Source organism: Podarcis liolepis, assembly GCF_965112155.1.
Source record: "Podarcis liolepis genome assembly, chromosome: 10".
In the NCBI taxonomy this organism is placed as follows: Eukaryota; Metazoa; Chordata; class Lepidosauria; order Squamata; family Lacertidae; genus Podarcis; species Podarcis liolepis.
This window is the reverse complement of record NC_139562.1, coordinates 24,200,808-24,221,652: the sequence shown is the minus strand read 5'-3', so window position 1 is coordinate 24,221,652 and position 20,845 is coordinate 24,200,808. Positions and strand designations below refer to the sequence as shown.

The window sequence follows — 20,845 nt, the reverse complement described above, 5'->3', positions numbered from 1 at the left end:
TAGAACATTTCCATTTCCCAAACTTTTATAAGCTTATAAGCCAACAAAAGTGTTTTGAGTACTGTATAGCAATAATTAAATAGCTAGCACAAATAGGTCATTTACAAACATATTTTTAATAAAAGTGTCTGACATATGCTTCCAGCAGCAGAGGGAAAGACAAGATTTCTGTATTTTTAATACAGTGCATACTTTATACAAGTCAGTTCTCAACATTCCATGATGCATACTAGTGTGTAATCAAGAAAACAGAAATTTAGTGAGGACCATGCAAATAGAATAAGTTCAATTCCTAATCACTAGAATCACTAAGTATAGTGAGCAGCTTTAATCACTACCCCATGGCAATTCTTACATGAAAGTTGGGTGTTTGCTAGTATATAGGTAGGAGTAAAGAATGTAAAGTTTCCATCCTTCTCTGACCCACACCATTCAAACTTGACAGGCCTTTAGCTAGCTTAGTAAGAAATGAGGCTTCTGCTCTGTTAGCTCAATTATAGAGTCAGGAAAATCCTCCTTTTCAAGAAACTCCAGTAGCCAAGCATTTTGTCCCAAATATGGCCTCTTAGTAAGCCACTACTATGTTTCTATCTAGTATGGATTTTTACCTGCATAATTTCAGATCAAAGAGCTCTTAAGTGTAAAATCTGAGTAGTAAAACCTATGGTACCTTAATCCAGAGTTTTCCCCATACACAAACACTCAGTGCTTTTTTCCCCCTAAAAAAAATGTTTAGCGCTACTCTCATTTTCCTACTCATATTGAAATAAAAAAGGTAAAGGTAAAGGTACCCCTGCCCGTACGGGCCAGTCGTGACCGACTCTGGGGTTGCGCGCCCATCTCGCTTAAGAGGCCGGGGGCCAGCGCTGTCCGAGGACACTTCCAGGTCACGTGGCCAGCGTGACGAAGCTGCTCTGGCGAGTCTGCACCAGCGCAGCACACGGAAACGCCGTTTACCTTCCTGCTATAAAGCGGTACCTATTTATCTACTTGCATTTAAGGGTGCTTTCGAACTGCTACGTGGGCAGGAGCTGGGACCAAACGATGGGGATTCGAACCGCCGACCATGCGATCGGCAAGTCCTAGGCTTTACCCACAGCGCCACCCGTGTCATATTGAAATACTGCCGCTTAATGAGACCAAACTTATATTCACAAAATGTTTAGGGGTGTATGTACCCCTGCATCCCCCCAGAAAAAAGCACTGCAAACCTACCTTCCAATAAGGGACCATCATAATTAAAACTTCTGTTCATCATAGGTATAGAAAAGACTCTTTCCAGGCCAGGCAACCTACAACAGTCTTTTGATTAAGATGCTTCCAAACCAATCTCTCATTAAAAGTCTGGCAATTGTGTATGAGGATCACACCTAGTCTGATTGGATAGTTCTACAAAGAGGGCCATTTAGCTATTATTCTTGTTCTGGCAGCACAACATTCAGGAAAAGTAAGATCAATGTGTTTGTTTCTACCTAATATTGCTGCTCCAACAACTAATATCCCAATGCTCATTTTTCTTTCCACGTTTTTCATTTCCAGGAAAAATGTTCCCATTCCCCATCAGATATACACAACTCTAGCTGGAGCATTGAAAGGAAAACTTCATTCATTTTTCATATGAGAAGGCCAAGACAAAGTACTGATCTACTGTGTTTGGGAATTAAAGACATTATGCCATGGTTTTCTTCATTTTGCATTAAGGTACAGTATAAACAGATTAGTCTTCCAATCCGATTCTACCCTTGTTTACTCAAAAGTAAATCTCACTGAATTAAACAGGATTTGCTCCTAAATAACTATGCAAGAGGTTGTACCTCAGGCTAATTTTATTAAGTTGCCCAAAGTATTAAATTTGTTCCTGATACATTTGCATGAATGATTTTAAGCTGTACAAAAAAAGCCAAGCAGTTTAAGATTTGGTCTACTTCACTTCCTGCTACATTACCTGTGCCACATTAAATTAATTTAAACTGATTTCTGTCCCACCTCTGACCTGCAATATTAACAACTGGAAAGTTACACTTCTGGTCAGCAGAGAGTGGAGCATACAGTAAGGGGTTGGCTCATCTTCAGAAGGCAGGATAAGAAACAATTCTAAAAATGTTTGCAGTGGTGAGCTAGAAGAGGAAAGAACCACCCTCCTATCCTCTCACTTGGCCTTGATGATAGCATTGTGGCTGTAGACCAAAAAAAAAAAAAAACCTACACCAGGGAACAAAACCTTAACAGAATAGTATAAGGAAATAGCTAGAAAAATATGGAGAAGGGGTGTATTTAGAATCCCTGCCTGGCTGACCAGAGGGAACTGCACAAATGTGATGTACATAGACCCTTGTATCCCACCACATAGATTTGACTCAAAAGGCAAAGCTGTATGCACTATTGTCTGCTAACCAGAAAAAAAATCTCTGCTTTACAGTAAACCCAACTTTTCATTCTTCATCAGTGGATTATACAGGAAAGGGATTTATAATAATAATAATAATTTATTATTTGTACCCCGCCCATCTGGCTGGGTTTCCCCAGCCACTCTGGGCGGCTTCCATAGAAACCAAAAATATCACATATTAAAAACTTCCCTGAACAGGGCTGCCTTAAGATGTCTTCTGAATGTCAGGTTGTTATTTATCGCTTTGACATCTGATGGGAGGGCGTTCCACAGGGCGGGTGCCACTACCGAGAAGGCCCTCTGCCTGGTTCCCTGTAGTTTTGCTTCTCGCAATGAGGGAACCGCCAGAAGGCCCTCGGCGCTGGACCTCAGCATCCGGGCAGAACGATGGGGGTGGAGACGCTCCTTCAGGTATACTGGGCCGAGGCCGTTTAGGGCTTTAAAGGTCAACACCAGCACTTTGAATTGTGCTCGGAAACGTACTGGGAGCCAATGTAGGTCTTTCAAGACCGGTGTTATATGGTCTCGGCGGCCGCCTCCAGTCACCAGTCTAGCTGCCGCATTCTGGATTAGTTGTAGTTTCCGAGTCACCTTCAAAGGTAGCCCCACGTAGAGCGCATTGCAGTAATCCAAGCGGGAGATAACCAGAGCATGCACCACTCTGGCGAGGCAGTCCGCGGGCAGGTAGGGTCTCAGCCTGCGTACCAGGTGGAGTTGGTAGACAGCTGCCCTGGATACAGAATTGACCTGTGCCTCCATGGACAGCTGTGAGTCCAAAATGACTCCCAGGCTGCGCACCTGGTCCTTCAGGGGCACAGTTACCCCATTCAGGACCAGGGAATCCTCCACACCTGCCCGCCCCCTGTCCCCCAAAAACAGCACTTCTGCCTTGTCAGGGTTCAACTTCAATCCATTAGCCGCCATCCATCCTCCAACCGCCTCCAGGCACTCACACAGGACCTTCACTGCCTTCACTGGTTCTGATTTGAAAGAGAGGTAGAGCTGGGTATCATCTGCATATTGATGGACACCCAGTCCAAACCCCCTGATGATCTCTCCCAGCGGCTTCATATAGATGTTAAAAAGCATGGGGGAGAGGACAGAACCCTGAGGCACCCCACAAGTGAGGGCCCAGGGGTCTGAACACTCATCCCCCACCACCACTTTCTGAACACGGCCCAGGAGGAAGGAGCGAAACCATAACAGTGCCCCCAGCTCCCAGCCCCTCTAGACGGTCCAGAAGGATGTTATGGTTGATTGTATCAAAGGCCACTGAGAGATCCAGTAGAACTAGGAAACAACTCTCACCTTTGTCCCTAACTCGCCGGAGATCATCAACCAGCGCGACCAAGGCAGTTTCAGTCCCATGGTGAGGCCTGAATCCCGATTTACAAATGCAATACCCTCATGGACTGGGTGGAAGGAGAATTAGTAATCACAGCACTTGTTGTAGGATCCTCCTCCCAAAGGCTGCTTTTGTCAAAACATACTTATCTAGTTTGTAGTGCCTGGTGAATGTAGAGGGGTGAGCCCATGTGAGTGCCCTGCAGATGTCCTCCATTGAAGTTCAGGTATGCAGAGCTGCTGAATAGGCTCAAAAAACTGGTTGATGGGTGTCCCAAGTACTAGGTACATGTCCCATGTAGGGAATCTATGAATAAATGCAGGGGGTGGCAACAGGAGCAGAGGGTCGCAACAGGAGAGCAGAACCACATAAGCGCTGCTTGGTGTGGCTATGGGACCTTCCCCCGATCCAGTAACATCCAGTCCAGGGCCACCAAGTGCTCTCAAATCAAGACAAGCTTGCACAAGCTCAAGGATCTCTCGGACTCCTGAAGCTGTGGCCTGGGGAAAAAAGGCATTTCCACCAGCAATGGAAAGCTTTCCTGGCCATTTCATAGATTAGATTGGTGGACAAACATCTGGAAGCTAGGATTTTCCAGGCCACTTTATTGGGAAAACCCTTCGTCTAAAGCCACTCATGGTCTAAACACAGAACTGCTGCCAAGATGGGGGCTTATGGGTTAGAAAATCCAGTTGCATTGGGATATGCCAGAGTTCTTAACAGCCCATCAGGTCCAAGAACCACAGACTCTGGAGCCAGTGGCAATTCACTAGTTGGACCCTGTCTCAGAGTGTTCTGACCTTCTGTAAAAGTTTGGATAGGAGGAGAAACCATCAGAGTAATGACAGAGAGGTGGCATGGGTACCAGGTGGCCTATCTTTCTCAAAACTGGGTCCTGGATGGGGAAAAGCCTTGTAGGTGCACCATGCCCATTAGATGGAGCTGGACTCAGGTTATGAACTTCCTTGTTTTGTCCAGAAGGTTGTCTTCTTGCTCCTGGGACACAAATATTTTGAGCTGGATTGTGTCACCCCCTCCTCACTCGCAGGTGTTGGATCCTCTCAGCTGTGATGAGAAAGCTCTTCAGTTGATTTATCATGAAGCCATGTTCCTCCACTACTAAAGTGGTGGTCAGGATGTCCCTGCATGCTCTGGCCTTGGATACTCACAAGTCTGATCCTATAGTAATCAAGTTGCTGGCGGCATAAAAAGAATACTACTACTCAATATGATTTTATAGTATGTACTCTTTCTGGGAACTATGTGACGGAGAAAGCAATACAGACTGTCAAGAATATGGACAGCATTCAAAAACCTGATAAGACATAAAACAGCTTCCCCAACTATTCCAGGAACAGGAAAGCATATATCAAAATCCTATTACAGAGGTATCAGCATTTTTATTTTTTCCCGTCATGGCAGATACAGAAAATACACATTGCAATTTATAACAAATATAATGTATTATATTACGTTATGTTGTTATACAATAGAAAGACAGCTCATGATAGATTGTGGGCATCAATCAGCATGAGAACTTATGTTATTTTACCAATTACTTATTTTAGAATGCACATTTTTATAGAATAGGTGTTTGAAATGCTAGCTCAGGTATTTTGATGCCAAGTCTCTGGAATTTCCCCTTGCCATATTCAAAGCCTTGTATCATCCCTCATAGTTTTCACAAACCTCTTTTTACTCCAGGGTCAAAGACTTTGGAAAATTCTTCAGCTGGCCAATCAAGCTTCTTTTTTTTTTAAAGAATACAGTGACCACTCTGGTAAACTCCATCCTCACTAGGTACTGTTCCCCTATGTGCGCCTCATCAAGGGGCAATGGTTTTTATACTTGAACTTCTCATGTAATGACTGCTATGATGTGATGGGCATGCAGATTTATAGCTATCTCAGGTTAGAAGCATCTTCCATTATTTAAGGATGCCAGAAATATTTGCCCAGTTAATGGTTTAACACGTAGCTGGGCTGTTTGTCTTCTCTCTGCTAAAAAAGCGTGACCAACTAAAGGACATCCTATGTAGCTGTTCAAAGAGTTATATATCCTCAGCCCACAAACTGCTCTAGGATACAGGAAATTTTTCTGGCCATGTGATACTGAACTATATTTTCCTAAGGAACCCTCCATTATCATGTCACCTCTCTTCCCACACTGGCTCTCTGAGAAGCTTTGTAACTATAGCAGGGAAGGTCAGAAATTAAGGGAGCTGGAGTTGTACAATGTTTGGAGGGTCACAGGTTTCCTATCCTTAATTTATAAACTCATTTTCACTTGAATCCCACCAGCACCTCCCTTCTCTCTCCCTTGCAGATCCTTGCTCTGTCTGCAAAGTTGACCTCCTGTTATACAGCTTACAGTTATCAAGTTCATGTATCAGGTTCTCATCCTTCAATGAACTCTTCTTTAATTATTTCCTGAACTTTTGCCTAAACTGACTGCTTCTTCCCCCGCATTTCTCCTTGTCAATCCCATTCGTTCTTCACCCACCCAGATTTGCCCAGATACTGTGAACTACAAAGTTCTTTGAACACAGATGTCACTTCTGTGGTTGTGCACAGGATGTAGTACTAGGCAAGTTTGCAGTAACAGCACTAGCCTCTGTTACTACTACTGATATTCTTTGGTAACACAAGAAAGCAAGCTTAAATCAAGAAAAACTAGAGAAAGAAAAAATGGAACAGAAGCAAGAAAGATTCACATATCACAATAAAGCACAGTGCAATGTTTATGAGCTAGAATTAGTCCAAACAAGTCCCAGTTTCATGTGCTCCTCCCCTCTGGAATCTGGAAGTTTTAACCTCCACTTTTAGTTAAGCTCATCTTGCTATGCCATCTGGACCCAGAGTTATAATAAACTTTATCCATCAGCTTCAGAAACCAGTTTGAAGTTGGCCTCTTTTAAAATTAACCATAGTTTTAACCACAGTTTGTTTGTCCAGATAACATAACAAACTGTGGCAAATTTAAAGCATAAGCAAAAGCAAAAGCTTCTGAACTCCCCCACCCAGCCACATTGAAGGAGGAGAGAGGAATATAGTGTGTAAACGTCTGGCTTTTTCCCATTTATGAATGTCATGAAAAACTAGGAGTGAGGAACCTCTGGCCCAGAGGCCTAATTAGGCTGTCAGGAATCCACTTACTTGTCAGTCACACCTACCTGCAAGTCCCATGACATCATGGCAGGTATATGCAAGTAACAAGATGGGAGAGCCAAAAGGCCTGGCCAGCAGGGCTTCAGAAGCACTATACACCAGCTTCTGAAGTACAACCATCAGCTGATCAATGGTACTCCAACATGCTACATCATTCAATGTCATTGTGACATCAGGTGATTGACAGGTGAGTGGCCCTACACAACTCAGATTTGGCCAGCGGGGGTTGGGGAAGAGAGAAATATAAGGCTCTGGCCTGCTACAGTGATCCAGTTGCCTCTGTGCTAAACAACATATAGTGTGATGTGCAAACAACATATAGTGTGATGTGAATAGAAATGTATAGGATTTCTGCGTCTACTCAGAAGTAATTTCCAGTGCATTTGATGGGGCTTACTCCAAGTCAAACTATTTTCAATATTTTTTTTCAAATAACCTCTCTTGCCCTGTCTGCTTTACTGCAGTTGTTATTAAGGAAAGGCTGAATAGATTCAATCTTCATATTGATAGGCTTACAAGTTTTGAAAACCCTCTATCTAAAATAGCTAAGAATGAGTGCATTTGTAATAGTTGCTGGCTTTGTTTTAATGAAGGAAGATACATTTTAAACGGTGCTGCATGTACACATACATAGGAAAATTATTACCTCGGATCCTGGACTTCACCAATAATTTCTTCCAGTTTATCAATGAAGTGAACCAAGTGTGAAAGTCCCTTCATATGGGTTCTTAAAGGATCAGCTGGGGAAGGGGCATAACCTTTTCCTCCAAGTTCTATGGTTCTAATAAAAGACGTCGCCATCTAACAAGACATATAATTTAGCTAAGTAAAATAGTAATGCAAACATAGAAAACCAATACACCACAAGTAAACCACAAATATTCCCACAAATATCAGGATGATTCATGGCATCAAAGAAAAGTCCAAATTATTCCTTAAAATTAAAGTAAACATAATGGCTTTCTATGCGATTGTAAAACAAAAACAAATCTGTTCCAAATATGATAATTGTGTGCTGTTGTGAAGCAAAACTACAAATCTTTGGAAAACTTAAGTATATTAATTATTCAACCCATTCTACTGTTTCAAGCCAGAAGGATTGTGCCTGCATAGTAAGACAAATTTGATCTTCCCATTAGCCACCTTACATTTAAATGTTTTGTGCAGAATTCAATTAAAATTGTGTCTATCAAAGCAGGTACTAGCATCATGTGACTTCTGGGTCAAAATTCTGACCCCATAGCTGTCAACTCAGAGGTGGCCTGTATGGAAGGCACATGAGTCTGCCTCAACAGGACTTGGGATATTCATTGACCCTCAAGCACATCATAAAGTAATCCTTTGGCAAAAACATACACAAACCCAGTTAACCAGTGCAGCAGAATCTGGTGGGTCTACAAGTGTGTTCTTCCTATCTACATATTGTATAATTAAAAAAAAAGTTGGGGGTTAGATTTTTAGAGAACCCCCAACCTTGTAGAATAATTCTGCCAGTGCTCATGGATACACTGCAGATTGTGTGTGCTTCATAGGATCTTGACTACTCAATGGAAAGTATTTCATCATTCTTCTTCTTTAGAACAAAGCTGCCAAAGGAAAACCATGTTTTTATACAAAGAAGTTTTCTTTCTTTGGTAACCATAAAAGAGTGGCTGATGAACATAGTCCAAGTCCATAATTCATAAAACACCAAATAATACAACTTTAGGAATTGAACTGATTAATCTTTCACATGTTTCCATACTTATTCAATTACAACACCCCCAAAACTTGACTATGCTACATCAAACCTGTTCCCAAGTCATGTTTTGAAAGGAATTAACATTTAAAACCCAAATTACGAATACATGGTACAGTGCTCTGGCCTGAGTGATTTCCTATGGCTCTGTCACTGATAATGGGCAAAGATCTTTGAGTAATGCCCATTTGACAGAGAATTTAGGAAACACTTTTTTCACAACTACTGCTTCATAAAGCAACTTTAGTGTTCTGAAGCCCTTCAGTTTTGATTTGTTCCCCTCTGGCTCCACCAAAACTATACTGATACAGATGAGCTGCCCTGAGAAGCTAGTATATTAGAATTATTTCAGTCAACTTTTTCAGTATTTGGTGTACTGACACAGCATACCTGACTGCAACAATCCTCACAGAAACTATGCCTATATTCACTTGTCTAAAACGACAGACTGGAGGATTTGTACAACCAGCATGGAAAACGTAGTACAAATGGATGACTTCTAGCTGTTACATGAACAATCCCAATCCAGCTCCTATATAGTTTGCTTAAAACAACCCAAAATCATCCTATTGCATCTCCTCAATGCCTTCAAATACAAAAAAATGCTTTGATTTGTCATACGTACCAAGAATATGGACATTTGCCTCTGCTGTGCAGCACGTTTTAGGTCAGTAAAAGCTTCCCTTCCAAGTCCTCTGTCAGGAACGTTTAAAATGTAAGCAAACGCCAGATCATTCTTGGAGTTAATCAATATACTTAAATATGCATACAAAATTTTCTTCACCATCAATGGTAGCTACATAAAAGAGAATCCTGTTAGTTTATTCAATAATAATAATAATAATAATAATAATGGGCGGTTTCCAACAAAATATTAAAATACCGTGATACATCAAACATTAAAAGCTTCCCTAAACAGGGCTGCTTCATGAAAACACAATTTAGCAAAATATTAGGAAACTCATATGTAGGAAAGCAAAAATACTACACTAGCTTTCAATTCACTAATCTCCATTTTGAAAAATCAGGTAAGCAATTACAGAAACAAATATGGATTATAATTAATATATAAAAGTACACTGGACAAAATTTTAAATTACTTTTGTTCTTTCCAGCCTGAGATCTAGACTTTCCATACTGACCACCCTGGCAATAGACGCTATTTCATCATAGGATTGTTCATCATTCCAATCTCATTAATGACTCCAAGTAAATTTTATTGTGTCAGGCATTCTATCTCCAGAGCAAGGTTTGAGTAACTGAAAGGCAGCAGGGGTGTACAGGTAAGAAAACATGGGTAGAGATTATGATGAGATTCTGAATCTTGGAATCTTTTACCATGCTTATCTACATGTTCTGAAATGTCTTTCCACAAAATAGAATACTAGTTTTCTTCTTTCAATGAAAGCAGAGATGCAGCTAAATTTCAATACTGTATTAGAGTCCAAGTGTGATTTCTGTACATAAGCAAATATGGGTTATAATAAACACTATGATAGTTGGGATATAGGACAATACTCATACATTTTACCTCTTCATGATCCTGGTTCACTCTGCTGGTTGGTGTTGAGGGGGTAGTAAGAACTGAATGATTCTCAATGGCTAAATCTGCTGTTCCGGCAATAAATTCTAACAGTTGTGCCTTTGGGAAGCAATAAGATATTTCAGAACTGTAACTAGACACTCTACTACCATTCTTTTCAAGGAACAGGTTGTGGAGGCTGTTTTGATTCTTGAGTACCCAGAACAAAGTTTGCTGCACAAGTAGATAGCAAAAATCCCAAAGCAGAAAAGTGGTTGAGGAATATGGGTGCTCAAAAAGAAAACTTTACTGGTTAGCTTTAAACTGGTCCTTGTTGAGAATGCAGGATTAACCCATTAGTGCCAGAATCTCTCAGAGTGCTCCTTTTCTCTCTGTTCACATTCTCCACACCATCCATAATCTTATATACGACAGAAGTATCAAAGAGTATGCATGTTGTGGAGAAAGTGGATAGGAATTACTTCTTCACACAGTGCATTAACTAGAGGATTGGCTCCCACATGATGCAGCAATGGCTACCAACCTGGGTGGTTTAGACAAATGCATAGAGAATAGGGCTACCATGGTTACTAGTCAATGTTCTCTCTCCACTGTTAGAAGCACTGTGCCCCTGTATACAAGTTGCCAGGAATCCTAAGTAAGAATGCTATTGCACTAACATCTTGCTTGCGGGTTTTCAGTAGGTATCTGGTTAACCACTGTGAGAACAGGATACGGGAATAAACATTTGAACTGATTCAACAGGGCTCTTATTATAATTTAAAGGATATAAAATGCCACGATCACATTTGTAAAACAGAGGCTTGATGGGGAGGGACCTAAAAATTGATTCCAGAATACTTGTTGGATATTGAAAACCAAATTGCGGCTTCTGATTGGCTGCAGGAAGCTCTTGCAGCCAATCAGAAGCCACAGAATCCCCATCAGATGTTCAGGTTCCAAAAGAACGTTCACAAACTGAAACAATCACTTCTGGGTTTGCAGCGCCAAAACATATGAGTTCTAGGGCGTTTGGGATCCAAGGTACGATTGTACAAAGAAATCTCATAACTAGAGAAGTTTCTTTATATCCCAGTAACAGAGTACATGGACATGGACATATGTAAGGCTGGAATGGGCTTTAATTCCTTTAGGTACAAGTTTCTGGTACTGTTTCTTTTTTTAAGGTGATTAAGTGAATCAGAAATTTGCAGGCATTTGATGATAGGGAAATAAAATGATAAAAAATATTCAAGAATCAAAATTACAAAAAAAAACAAAAATCAAAACTTCTAAAGCAGGATTTCAACAGGCAGCTCTTTCCTCATCACATGCTCATAATTTAAAGTACCATAGCAGTTTGTCTTCATAATGTTTCCGATTAAAGTGACTGCATCCCTGGAATTTAATTCTGAGTTACTCTGACATGAAAGAGCATCCTTTCCATAGAGTTGTGCCAGACACATTAAGAGGGGATTATCTTATTTCATAACCACATAGCTTTTATCCTTACCAAGTTTAGCACAAAAACTGAAGTAGCTTATATGGCTAATATGTGGCTTTGGCATGGATTGCAGGATTACTGTGTAGCTAATTTAGCTTCATCTACATCACTTTCTTGGCAACATTTTATTCCATTCTTTTAAATAAGCCCACAAAAGTTACTAGCCCACAAATAATGCTTACCAATCCACATTTACTTTGTTAGCCATTTTTGTGGCACAGCAACAGGCTGAGATAAAGCAAATTTGAGGTGTTCGTTTCTCTGCTTGGTCGCCTTAAAGTCCAGCTTACTTGTCATAGGCTATGAGTAAAGTGGCTGTTTTAATTAAATAAATAAATAAAATACTTACACAGGAAACCGATTCATTTTCCAGTGCTAGTGCCCTACATTTTTGATAGACATCTATTAGATCCATCATATTGCAGCGTTTTAAAAAGCTGGCATATGCACTTGTGATGTCAGCATAGTTTTCAGGAGCTTCCATATTTTTCTGCAGTATGCCCAGTTTGTCAGGTACCAGGTAATTCCAAGTTAGTAGCAGTTCACTAAGAGATGCTTCAAAATCTCCACGGTTCTGTAAGTTAATACAAGAGGGGGAAATCTGTTTACGGTACTTATTTGGAACAGGAATTTCAGGCTAATAAAATACAAACCAGTCTTACAAAGTTATATTTTGCTGAAAAGCAAAAACTAATCACATAGAGCATTTAACTATTTTTATGAAAGACTTTAGGGAAAATACCCATATCAATTTCCTCCCCAAGCCTTTTAAAAATGCATTGTTGTGTCATGGTTGGATTCTAATGAGACATTATATAGGAGAAAACATCAAGATAATATATCTATGTGGACTGGTCACTGTTTCTAAGGTTTAAAGCTACATATCAAAATCATCATGTGACTTAGAGCCATGAGACATTACTTTAGACTCATCTTCCTATGGCCACTTATAGCCTTTTCTGTTTTCCTCACTCTTCCTTTCCTCAGTTTTCCTTACATTTTTCATATTTATAGCAATGCCTTACTTCCTGCAATATCAGGCTAGTGTGGTACAGGACTAGGACATGGGGGACCAGGGCTCAATTCAACTATGAAACTCACTATGAGACCTTGGGCCAGTCACTGCCCCTCAGACTCACCTACATCACCAGGTGGTTGTGGATATTAAATGAGAGGAAGAACCATGTATGCCTTTAGCTCCTTGGAGAAAAGGGTGTGTGTGTAACAAATGTAATAAATAAATACATATCTAAAAAAGTTTCTAGAGCCTGGTCTCCCACAGACACTGACCCTTACATCTTTTTTTATTTATTAAATTTCTATTCTGCCCTTCCCCTCAAAGGAGCTCATGGTAGCAAACACAGTAATAAAACTGTACATATGATAAAATAAAAACGTATTTTAAACACTTAAGAATGACTAAGACAATCTAAATATATTTAAAAGGCCAGCATACCTTCCCCATGGTGGCAGCATCATATGCCATCAAACCATTCCCTGGACAAATGATTGGTGGAGTGGATTGGCTTCAGACTAAAGCTGAACTTGCATCCAATTGAAATGATTTGGATGAGCTAATCTATCTATACAGTGGTACCTCAGGTTAAGTGCATAATTCGTTCCGGAGGTCCGTACTTAACCTGAAACTGTTCTTAACCTGAAGCACCACTTTAGCTAATGGGGCCTCCTGCTGCTGCTGCTGAGCACGATTTCTGTTCTCATCCTGAAGCAAAGTTCTTAACCTGAAGCACTATTTCTGGGTTAGCGGAGTCTGTAACTTGAAGCGTATGTAACCTGAAGCGATTGTAACCCGAGGTACCACTGTACTACACTGATTTCAATAGGAAGTAAATGTCATCTGTGTCCAGTCCACTCACCATGTTCACATGTCATGCTATGCCAGTTTTCTCAAAGGGTGTGGCATGCCATACTAGTATGTCAGGAGAGGATGGCAAGGGCAGCAGGAAGATTTGAGGACAATCATTCAGTGTAGTATAGTATATTTTTTATTATTATTTGCAGAATATGGATAGATATCTTTTCAAAATGAGAGGAAGAGCACCAAGCGATACTGAGGACAATCCTAGCTGTGATCCAGAATTGCTGTTTGAACAGAGTGCTTGAAAATAGCATTGGCTATTCTTCTACAGTTCTCCACAACGTACTGTTGTGAACAGGGATTTTCAACTCTGACAAATATGAAAGATTACAAAAGAGAAAAAGGCCTTGATGAAGAGATGATAGTTTGTCTGCTTCAGATTAGACATAATATAAATGAGATTACCTGACAAAAGCAAGCTTGCATTAAATGAGAAGTGTGAGTTTATATACATATTTATGGTACATATGTAAGAGGCTCGTCTATCATATTTTGGGAATGATTCATGTTCTTATTTAGCTGCATTGTTTTATACTTTCTGGATGCCCCCTGATCATATTATAAAGTACAGTGGTGCCCTGCAAGACGAATGCCTCGCAAGACGAAAAACTCGCTAGACGAAAGGGTTTTGTGGTTTTTGAGCTGCTTCGCAAGACGAATTTCCCTATGGGCTTGCTTCGCAAGACGAAAACGTCTTGCAAGTTTGTTTCCTTTTTCTTAACACCGTTAATACAGTTGTGACTTGACTTCGAGGAGCAACTCATAGAACGCGGTGTGGTAGCCTTTTTTGAGGTTTTTGGTGATTTTTGAAGCTTTTCCAAAACTTTTCCGACACCGTGCTTCGCAAGACGAAAAATTCGCTAGACGAAAAAACTCGCGGAACAAATTAATTTTGTCTTGCGAGGCACCACTGTAGTTGTGTTCTATTTTATAAATCAAGTACTGATAGGATTTCTTTCTTATTGTTTTCCAATGTATTTCTTATCAATAAAATATTCAATGCAGTACAAGCCAATTTTTATTCTGAAAGTGTAGCCCAGAGAAAAAAGTTTGAGACCCACTGTGCTATACTATGGTTTAGTATTACAGTATCTGCATGAGAAGAAATGAGCCACAGTGAGACTTCCATCATGCAACCATTTAGAAAAGTTCATACGTTTTTTACTTTCCTTTGCTTAACTGTGGTTTTGCTGTGACTGACAAATTGTTGCTAAATTAACTATAGTTATTTTCAAATCAACCAAACTCAGATTGTTGTTTCTGAAGTTGGCTTGTTTAAACCATAGGTGGCTTAACCAGTGGGTGAGGAGGCCACACCAGGTGGGTTGTGGCAATGCTGCTGCTGCCATGTTGAACTTTAGCTAAGGCTAAATCCCACCTTCCTGTAGCTATGCCTGTATTGAGGTAAATCGACATGGAACAAAGGTACTCTGTTCACTTTCTGGTCTATATCTATGGCATTCTAGACTTCTCCTGGAATGAAAGTATGCTGAGAACTAGAATGCAGAAGTGTTTTGCTGGGATAGTTTGGCTGCCTGGTAGTTGCCATCATAGCAGCTGGTGGGGGCCCAGGAAGTGATGGCAAAAGTCTGGTGGTTGCAGCTCTTTTTAAAAAAATACTGTTTTGAAACTACTTCTTTGAAGTGTAACTACTAGTTAAGCTTCAGAATAATTCAGTCAAAATCTTTTCTCACAAGATGAAGAATTTGCAGAGCTTAACTGTGTTTATACTGGTATTGTAAAAACATTTTAAATCCAAATAAAAATGCTGTCCAGATATCAGTTTTCATGATCAGGTGCCCACCGTGACAGCATATTATTCATAGAAAGGATTGTGAGAGTTTGTGGTAGGACTCAGAAAATGTTTTGCTAGGAATAAATGCCAGCTGGCTAATTTATAAAGGAAGTTCACAAAGTTCAACACTTTAATTCTCTGATAGACAACAGGAATATTATATTTCACAGGGGTAAAGTGAAAAAAATCAAACTTTTACCAATCTTAAAGCCCTGCAGTTCTTCCAAATGTTTTTGGGAATAATCATGCACTTTCTGAACATATTACTACAGAGCTTTTTAGTTCTAAATTCCAAATTTCTAGCAAAATTTCTTTACAGAAATTATTAAATATATATTTTTTAATAATTACACTGAAAATGGAAGTATGTTGCATCACGTTACTATGGAGGAATTACAAAGAAACCATGCTACCTATATGTTAGTGCAATGAAAAAATAGGTATAAAATGAGAGTTCCTGGGTGCCAAGTTTGGGGCAAGTACTCTTTGGTGAGAGAACCCCAGCAGAGATTTAAAATCACTAAATATGCAGCATACTAAAGCATGGAAATATAGGCTGTTAGAGCTATAAAAGATGCCCTTGTGAGTTCCAAAGCTTCCTTCTTTCCCTAACATAGAAATTTGGTAAGTTAAAAATGGTTTACTTACAAACTCTCCAAAGGTCAGTTTCATGTGCTTTTCCATACAGCATTCAGAAAAGCTTGCACAGACAGTATTATTATTAGTATTTATTAATTTTTTCTACCACCCTTGATCTATATATTTCAGTAAAACTTGGCTTAGTTGCATAGTGGTGAAAGTTTCAAAATTATTGGTACAGGAATTCAAGAGAGGATTGTTAGAGACATGCGGCTAAGCTGGAGCAACCAACTTAGCCTCTTCACACACTGCATTCGTCAGGTAGATTGAAGTGGCTTGATTAACTCCCTCCCCCAAAGTGAGCTAAACCTGGCAGGACAGTTTAACCCCTTTGTGCATTAACTAGACTAAGCATGTTAGTAATATGAGGCTGGTGATTTGTAAGTTTGCTAACTAAAATAAAATTATAATAAAATGCAAATATAAAGCCTCTGCTGAACCAGCTACCAGAGAGGTGCAACAGAGGCCCTTACTGGGTACCCTCCAATCGCATGATTAGCAACAGGGCAGGCCCAGGATCCAGTGGATCCTGTGCTGGCCCAACCCCACAGAATTGCAGTTGTTTCTGAAAGCAGCTTCCATACACTAACCATTTGGGCAAGCACATTGGGGTGCTCCCTGCAGAGCCCCCACACCAGCAGAGGGGTTTGGAATGCTCTCTGTCTCTTTTAAAAGTTATGTTAATTCATCGGACAGAAATAATGCTTATTTTTGGTCTGGTTTGATAACAATGTTTGTTTGCCCTTGCAAACCACCAGATCAGCAGAGGCCAATAAAGGTTCCAACTTTTCACTAAAGATCTTTGTTAAACAAAAATATATCATATGTCAGAAAAGTGTATATATAACTATAAGATAATGTTACAGATGCAGCTGAAAAACAAGTTCCTCACTAACCCTTCCCACTTTTTCATCTGCTTATAATTTTATGATGTAAAATCCTTTTGAGCTGAAAATTTCCATGGTCAGTCTCAGCAGAAGAAAGTGAGCTTTCCTGGAAAAGTCTGCTGAGGTACTTCATCCTTCAGCTGCTTGCACTTGGACAAAGAAGAAAAAATTGGTTCCATTGTAACCAAGTTACACAAATGCTAACCTTGCAGTAATTGTAACTTGAATTATATGTACTTCCAACTTTATTAGAAATGTAGTCCTCATTAAGATCCTAAGTCATTTAAGTAGTTAGGCATATATTTAAAGACACACACATGGATATGCTAAACTGATTCCATTCCAAAGTAAAGAAAATTAAAACATATGTTATGTTAACAGCCAAAACATTTAGCATCTAACACTTCCCCAACATTCTGTTACACTTGAGTATGACAAAGAAACAGAAGTCAGGGACCTTATTCCTCATCCATTTGAGGAAAAAAAGGACCAGAAGTAGGTTTATTCCCGTAACAATGTTACCTCTTAACTTTCTCCAGTGAGGATGAATGGTTTCCAGTCAATGGCATGGGGAAGAAAGAAGAGTGTTCAGTGGAACTCATACATATAGCAAAAAAGCCACATTTTCCCATTGCATCTGAAACAGCCCAATGAAAAATATAAGCAGCATTTTGAAGAGGCTAGCAAGACTCCTCCCTTCTCAAGCATCAGAAGCAGTAAAGGCATCCTTCAGCTTTATCTGGGCACCTTGTGAACGAAGTATTCAAGACAGAAAATTTCCCTAACTTTGTTCACTAACCTTTTTATTGACCTCAGCAACCGATAGGTACAAAGCCATCAGCATGCAATCTACACCACACACAGTAGTCCTTTCAGATTCTGAAAATAAGCGCCATTCTTTTCGAAAACACTGAATAATATTCAAGATCCTTTGCTGAAGGGAAGCCATGATCCTAAAATTAGAAAGTAAAATAATACTAATTTTACTTAGTTTCAGTGTTAGAAACTCAGGTGTATAAGCTAATCACCAAATGGCAGCTTAAACCTAGGTTGAGGTTGCCAAAACTGAATGTCTAGGCGTCTTTTTGTGCAAGGAGATATATATATATAATTATTATCTACATTTCTATACCACTTTATATTTTAAAGAAAAAATCCCAAAGCAGTTGCAACACATTAAAATGCTAAATAAAACAATCCAGAATAAAACAAATTCAAGCTTCAATGAAAATCTTTCAGACCCTTCTCTAAGTGCTTTCCCCATACTTATTTACCTACTTTATTTATATAGCTGCTCTATAGCAGAAGTACTCAGAAGTGTGGTTTAGTGGTTAAAGTGTTGGACCAGGACTTGGGAGATCAAGGTTCAACTCCCACTCAGTCATGAAGCTCACTGGGCGACTTTGGGCCAGTCACAGTCCCTCAACCTACCTCACAGGGTCATTGCAGGGAATAATTGAGGAGTAGGGTGAACCATGTCCTCCTTGGAGGAAAAGGTATAATATAAACACAAGAAATAAGTTGTTCTGCTTAAGAAAGCTGGAGAGACCAGCCAGATGGAGATGTCAGTTGCCAACTTGGCATCCAGAGATCTCATGGTAGCAATTGGAACCATGCCAGTAGCAAAATGTGCCTGGCATCTGGCTAATTTCTAACACTGCTTAGTTTAATTTTGAACTACACAGGAGGGGTAAACCTTTAAAAGAACAGGATAAACATAATATTCTACATGAATGGGGGCATGAGAAGCAAACACATCTAAATGACATTCAATAAGGACAGAACATGGCTCAAGAATAAATGTGACCTGGAAACAACAGATTATGGTAAGATGAGTTACCAAAGTGACAGTATGACAGAAAAATCCTATGTCATTTGAAGGTGAATAAAATAACCTGGGGGCCAATTCTACATTGGCTTTGTGTACCAGTTCTCCATAGCGAACTGGTGCACACAGGAGGATTTAATCTCTTCTCAGCAAATGAGCTGGGGGTTAAATTCTACTCAGTTTGGCTACATTAGCCAGTTCTTTACACAGAATTGGTGCATGCAACCAACTCAGTGGTCTGTGAGGCCAATCCTGATAAGGATCTGGCCCATGCAGCCAAAAAGATTCCCTAAAGCTATCTTAAAGTAAAATCCTGAACTACTACAACTATCTGGAGCACCCTAGAATGTCATTTCATCTGAAACCATAGTGAGCACTAAAGCTAGTGAGGTCCAAATTCTGGAACTATTTTACTCTAAAGCAGCAATCAGTTCTAAACCAAATATTTGTATTTTGCGTTATTCCTGTTGTACACCACCTTGTGATGAATAACAGTATGGACATTTAAATAATGATGATAAAGTAGCAGCAAAACTATAAGGTCATGAGGGAAATTTCTATTGCCTTTCTCTTCATCCTCTGCATTTGTAGGAATGAGGCATCTTGGAGACACATTTAGGCTACTATCTATCTTGCTCTAGTACTTTTGCCGGGGGGTGGGGAGCCCCTGAAAGAGGCTGGCATTTTCCCCTTCTACTGGCAGAGTCTTTTTTCAGGTTCTGCTAATTTGGCAACTATGCCCATTCCTGAAAAAGAGACACCTGAACACTGATGCATGCCCTCATAATCTCTCATCTAGACCGTTTCTCTTCAACTGGTCACATATATGGTAAGAAACTAAGAAGTGGGCCCTCACATGTAAGTGTGGGTCCTGGGTGTGACCATGGATCAAGACTAATATAATGCTGTACAGAAGACTGTTTAAAAAATCTAATTAAACCAAAATGCAGCAACCAGATTAATGCCTGGTGCTTGCAACAGAGAACATATAACACCTGCACTTCAAAAGTACCACTGGTTGCCAATGTGTTCCCAGACTAAATTTGAAGGTGCTAGCACATACTTTTAAAAGTTTGGGCCTATATAACTCCCTCCATACGTTCCTTCCTTTAAGACCTATGAATGAGAACCTTTAGGCACTTATTGTGTCTATTAAGCAAGAAGTCACTGTGATGGCTCCGAAGCTTTGGGAGCAACTCCTCAACACATTGTGACAGACTGGGGATCCTGCACTTGTAAGTACTGTAGATGTTTAAAGCCTAATGGTAATCATCATTTATTTGCTCTCTCTTTTACACCAACTGTGATTTTATCTCATCCCTGTTTAATTGCTGAATTGTAACTGTCACTCACTTCAGACAATCATGATGATTGAAAGGCTGGTTCAAAGTAACCTGAAACAAATTCAACCATGCGATGCTTAACACATAAAGCTCTGGTAAAACCAGCGATGTATCACTTTTTCCCTGTGCTGGCGGGGTGGGTGGGAGATGTAAATGTCTAACCAAGCACCTATTAAGAGTTCGAGAAAGCCTTCTTTACACAATTCAACGTACAGTAATAGATTATATGCCTAATCCTTCCCATGTCCCCAATCACCGCAGCCATGCCTTTATTGGCAGTGTAGCACATCCCCTTTTTTGTAAATAATTTTTATTTGACTTTAAGAAGATATAAACATATAACAAAAGCAACTGAAGAACCATATAAAGATATTACTCTGAATCTCAGGACCCCTCCCCCCATGGGTCCTAATAACAATGTTTACAACTGCTTATCAGTTCGTTGTCCTTTTTTTTTTTAATCCATCTAAACTGTCCATACTTTTTGTTACTTTACAAGCGGGATTAAAATCCTGCTACACATTCCCATCCAGCATGGGATGTACAGTACTATTGTTAGGAGCAAGAAGAGACCAGGGCGTTGTTAGTTTCCCCCGGTCAGCTGGCAACCCTAACTTCTAGCAGCGCCGTTACTAACGCCCTCCCTGCCCCGCCGCTCTGCCTCTGCTCGTCCACCTCCCTACTCACCCTGCGGTCGCGAGACAGAACCGCCACCTTTCTAAGCAGAAGCTGGGAGTCAAAAGCCCGGTGGGTTGCTAAGCAACCCTCGGCACGCTCCGCCAACCGGCTGTTCGCGGCGGTTTAATTTC

General features: G+C 40.1%; 1 protein-coding gene across 4 annotated transcripts in view; it reads right to left on the bottom strand.

Annotated features, from left to right (window-relative positions):
* The window catches only part of PARPBP (PARP1 binding protein), a 27,909-nt gene extending 7,079 nt beyond the window's left edge, over window positions 1–20,830 (bottom strand). For 2 of the 4 annotated variants that reach the window (XR_014516299.1, XM_083462027.1), the window contains exons 1-7: window positions 20,720–20,821; window positions 20,047–20,193; window positions 17,665–17,818; window positions 12,015–12,239; window positions 10,171–10,281; window positions 9,265–9,435; window positions 7,548–7,702 (exon numbers count right to left, since the gene is read on the bottom strand). Coding sequence is in view for 3 of the 4 variants with exons in the window: in XM_083462027.1 (XP_083318153.1) it covers window positions 7,548–7,702; window positions 9,265–9,435; window positions 10,171–10,281; window positions 12,015–12,239; window positions 17,665–17,814 (812 nt within the window). In the remaining variant the exon portion in view is untranslated. Of the gene's footprint in view, window positions 1–7,547; window positions 7,703–9,264; window positions 9,436–10,170; window positions 10,282–12,014; window positions 12,240–17,664; window positions 17,819–20,046; window positions 20,194–20,719 lie in introns of all 4 variants that reach the window. The other 2 variants (XM_083462026.1, XM_083462025.1) reach the window with 2 other exon arrangements.
* Between the last annotated feature and the right edge of the window lie 15 nt (window positions 20,831–20,845).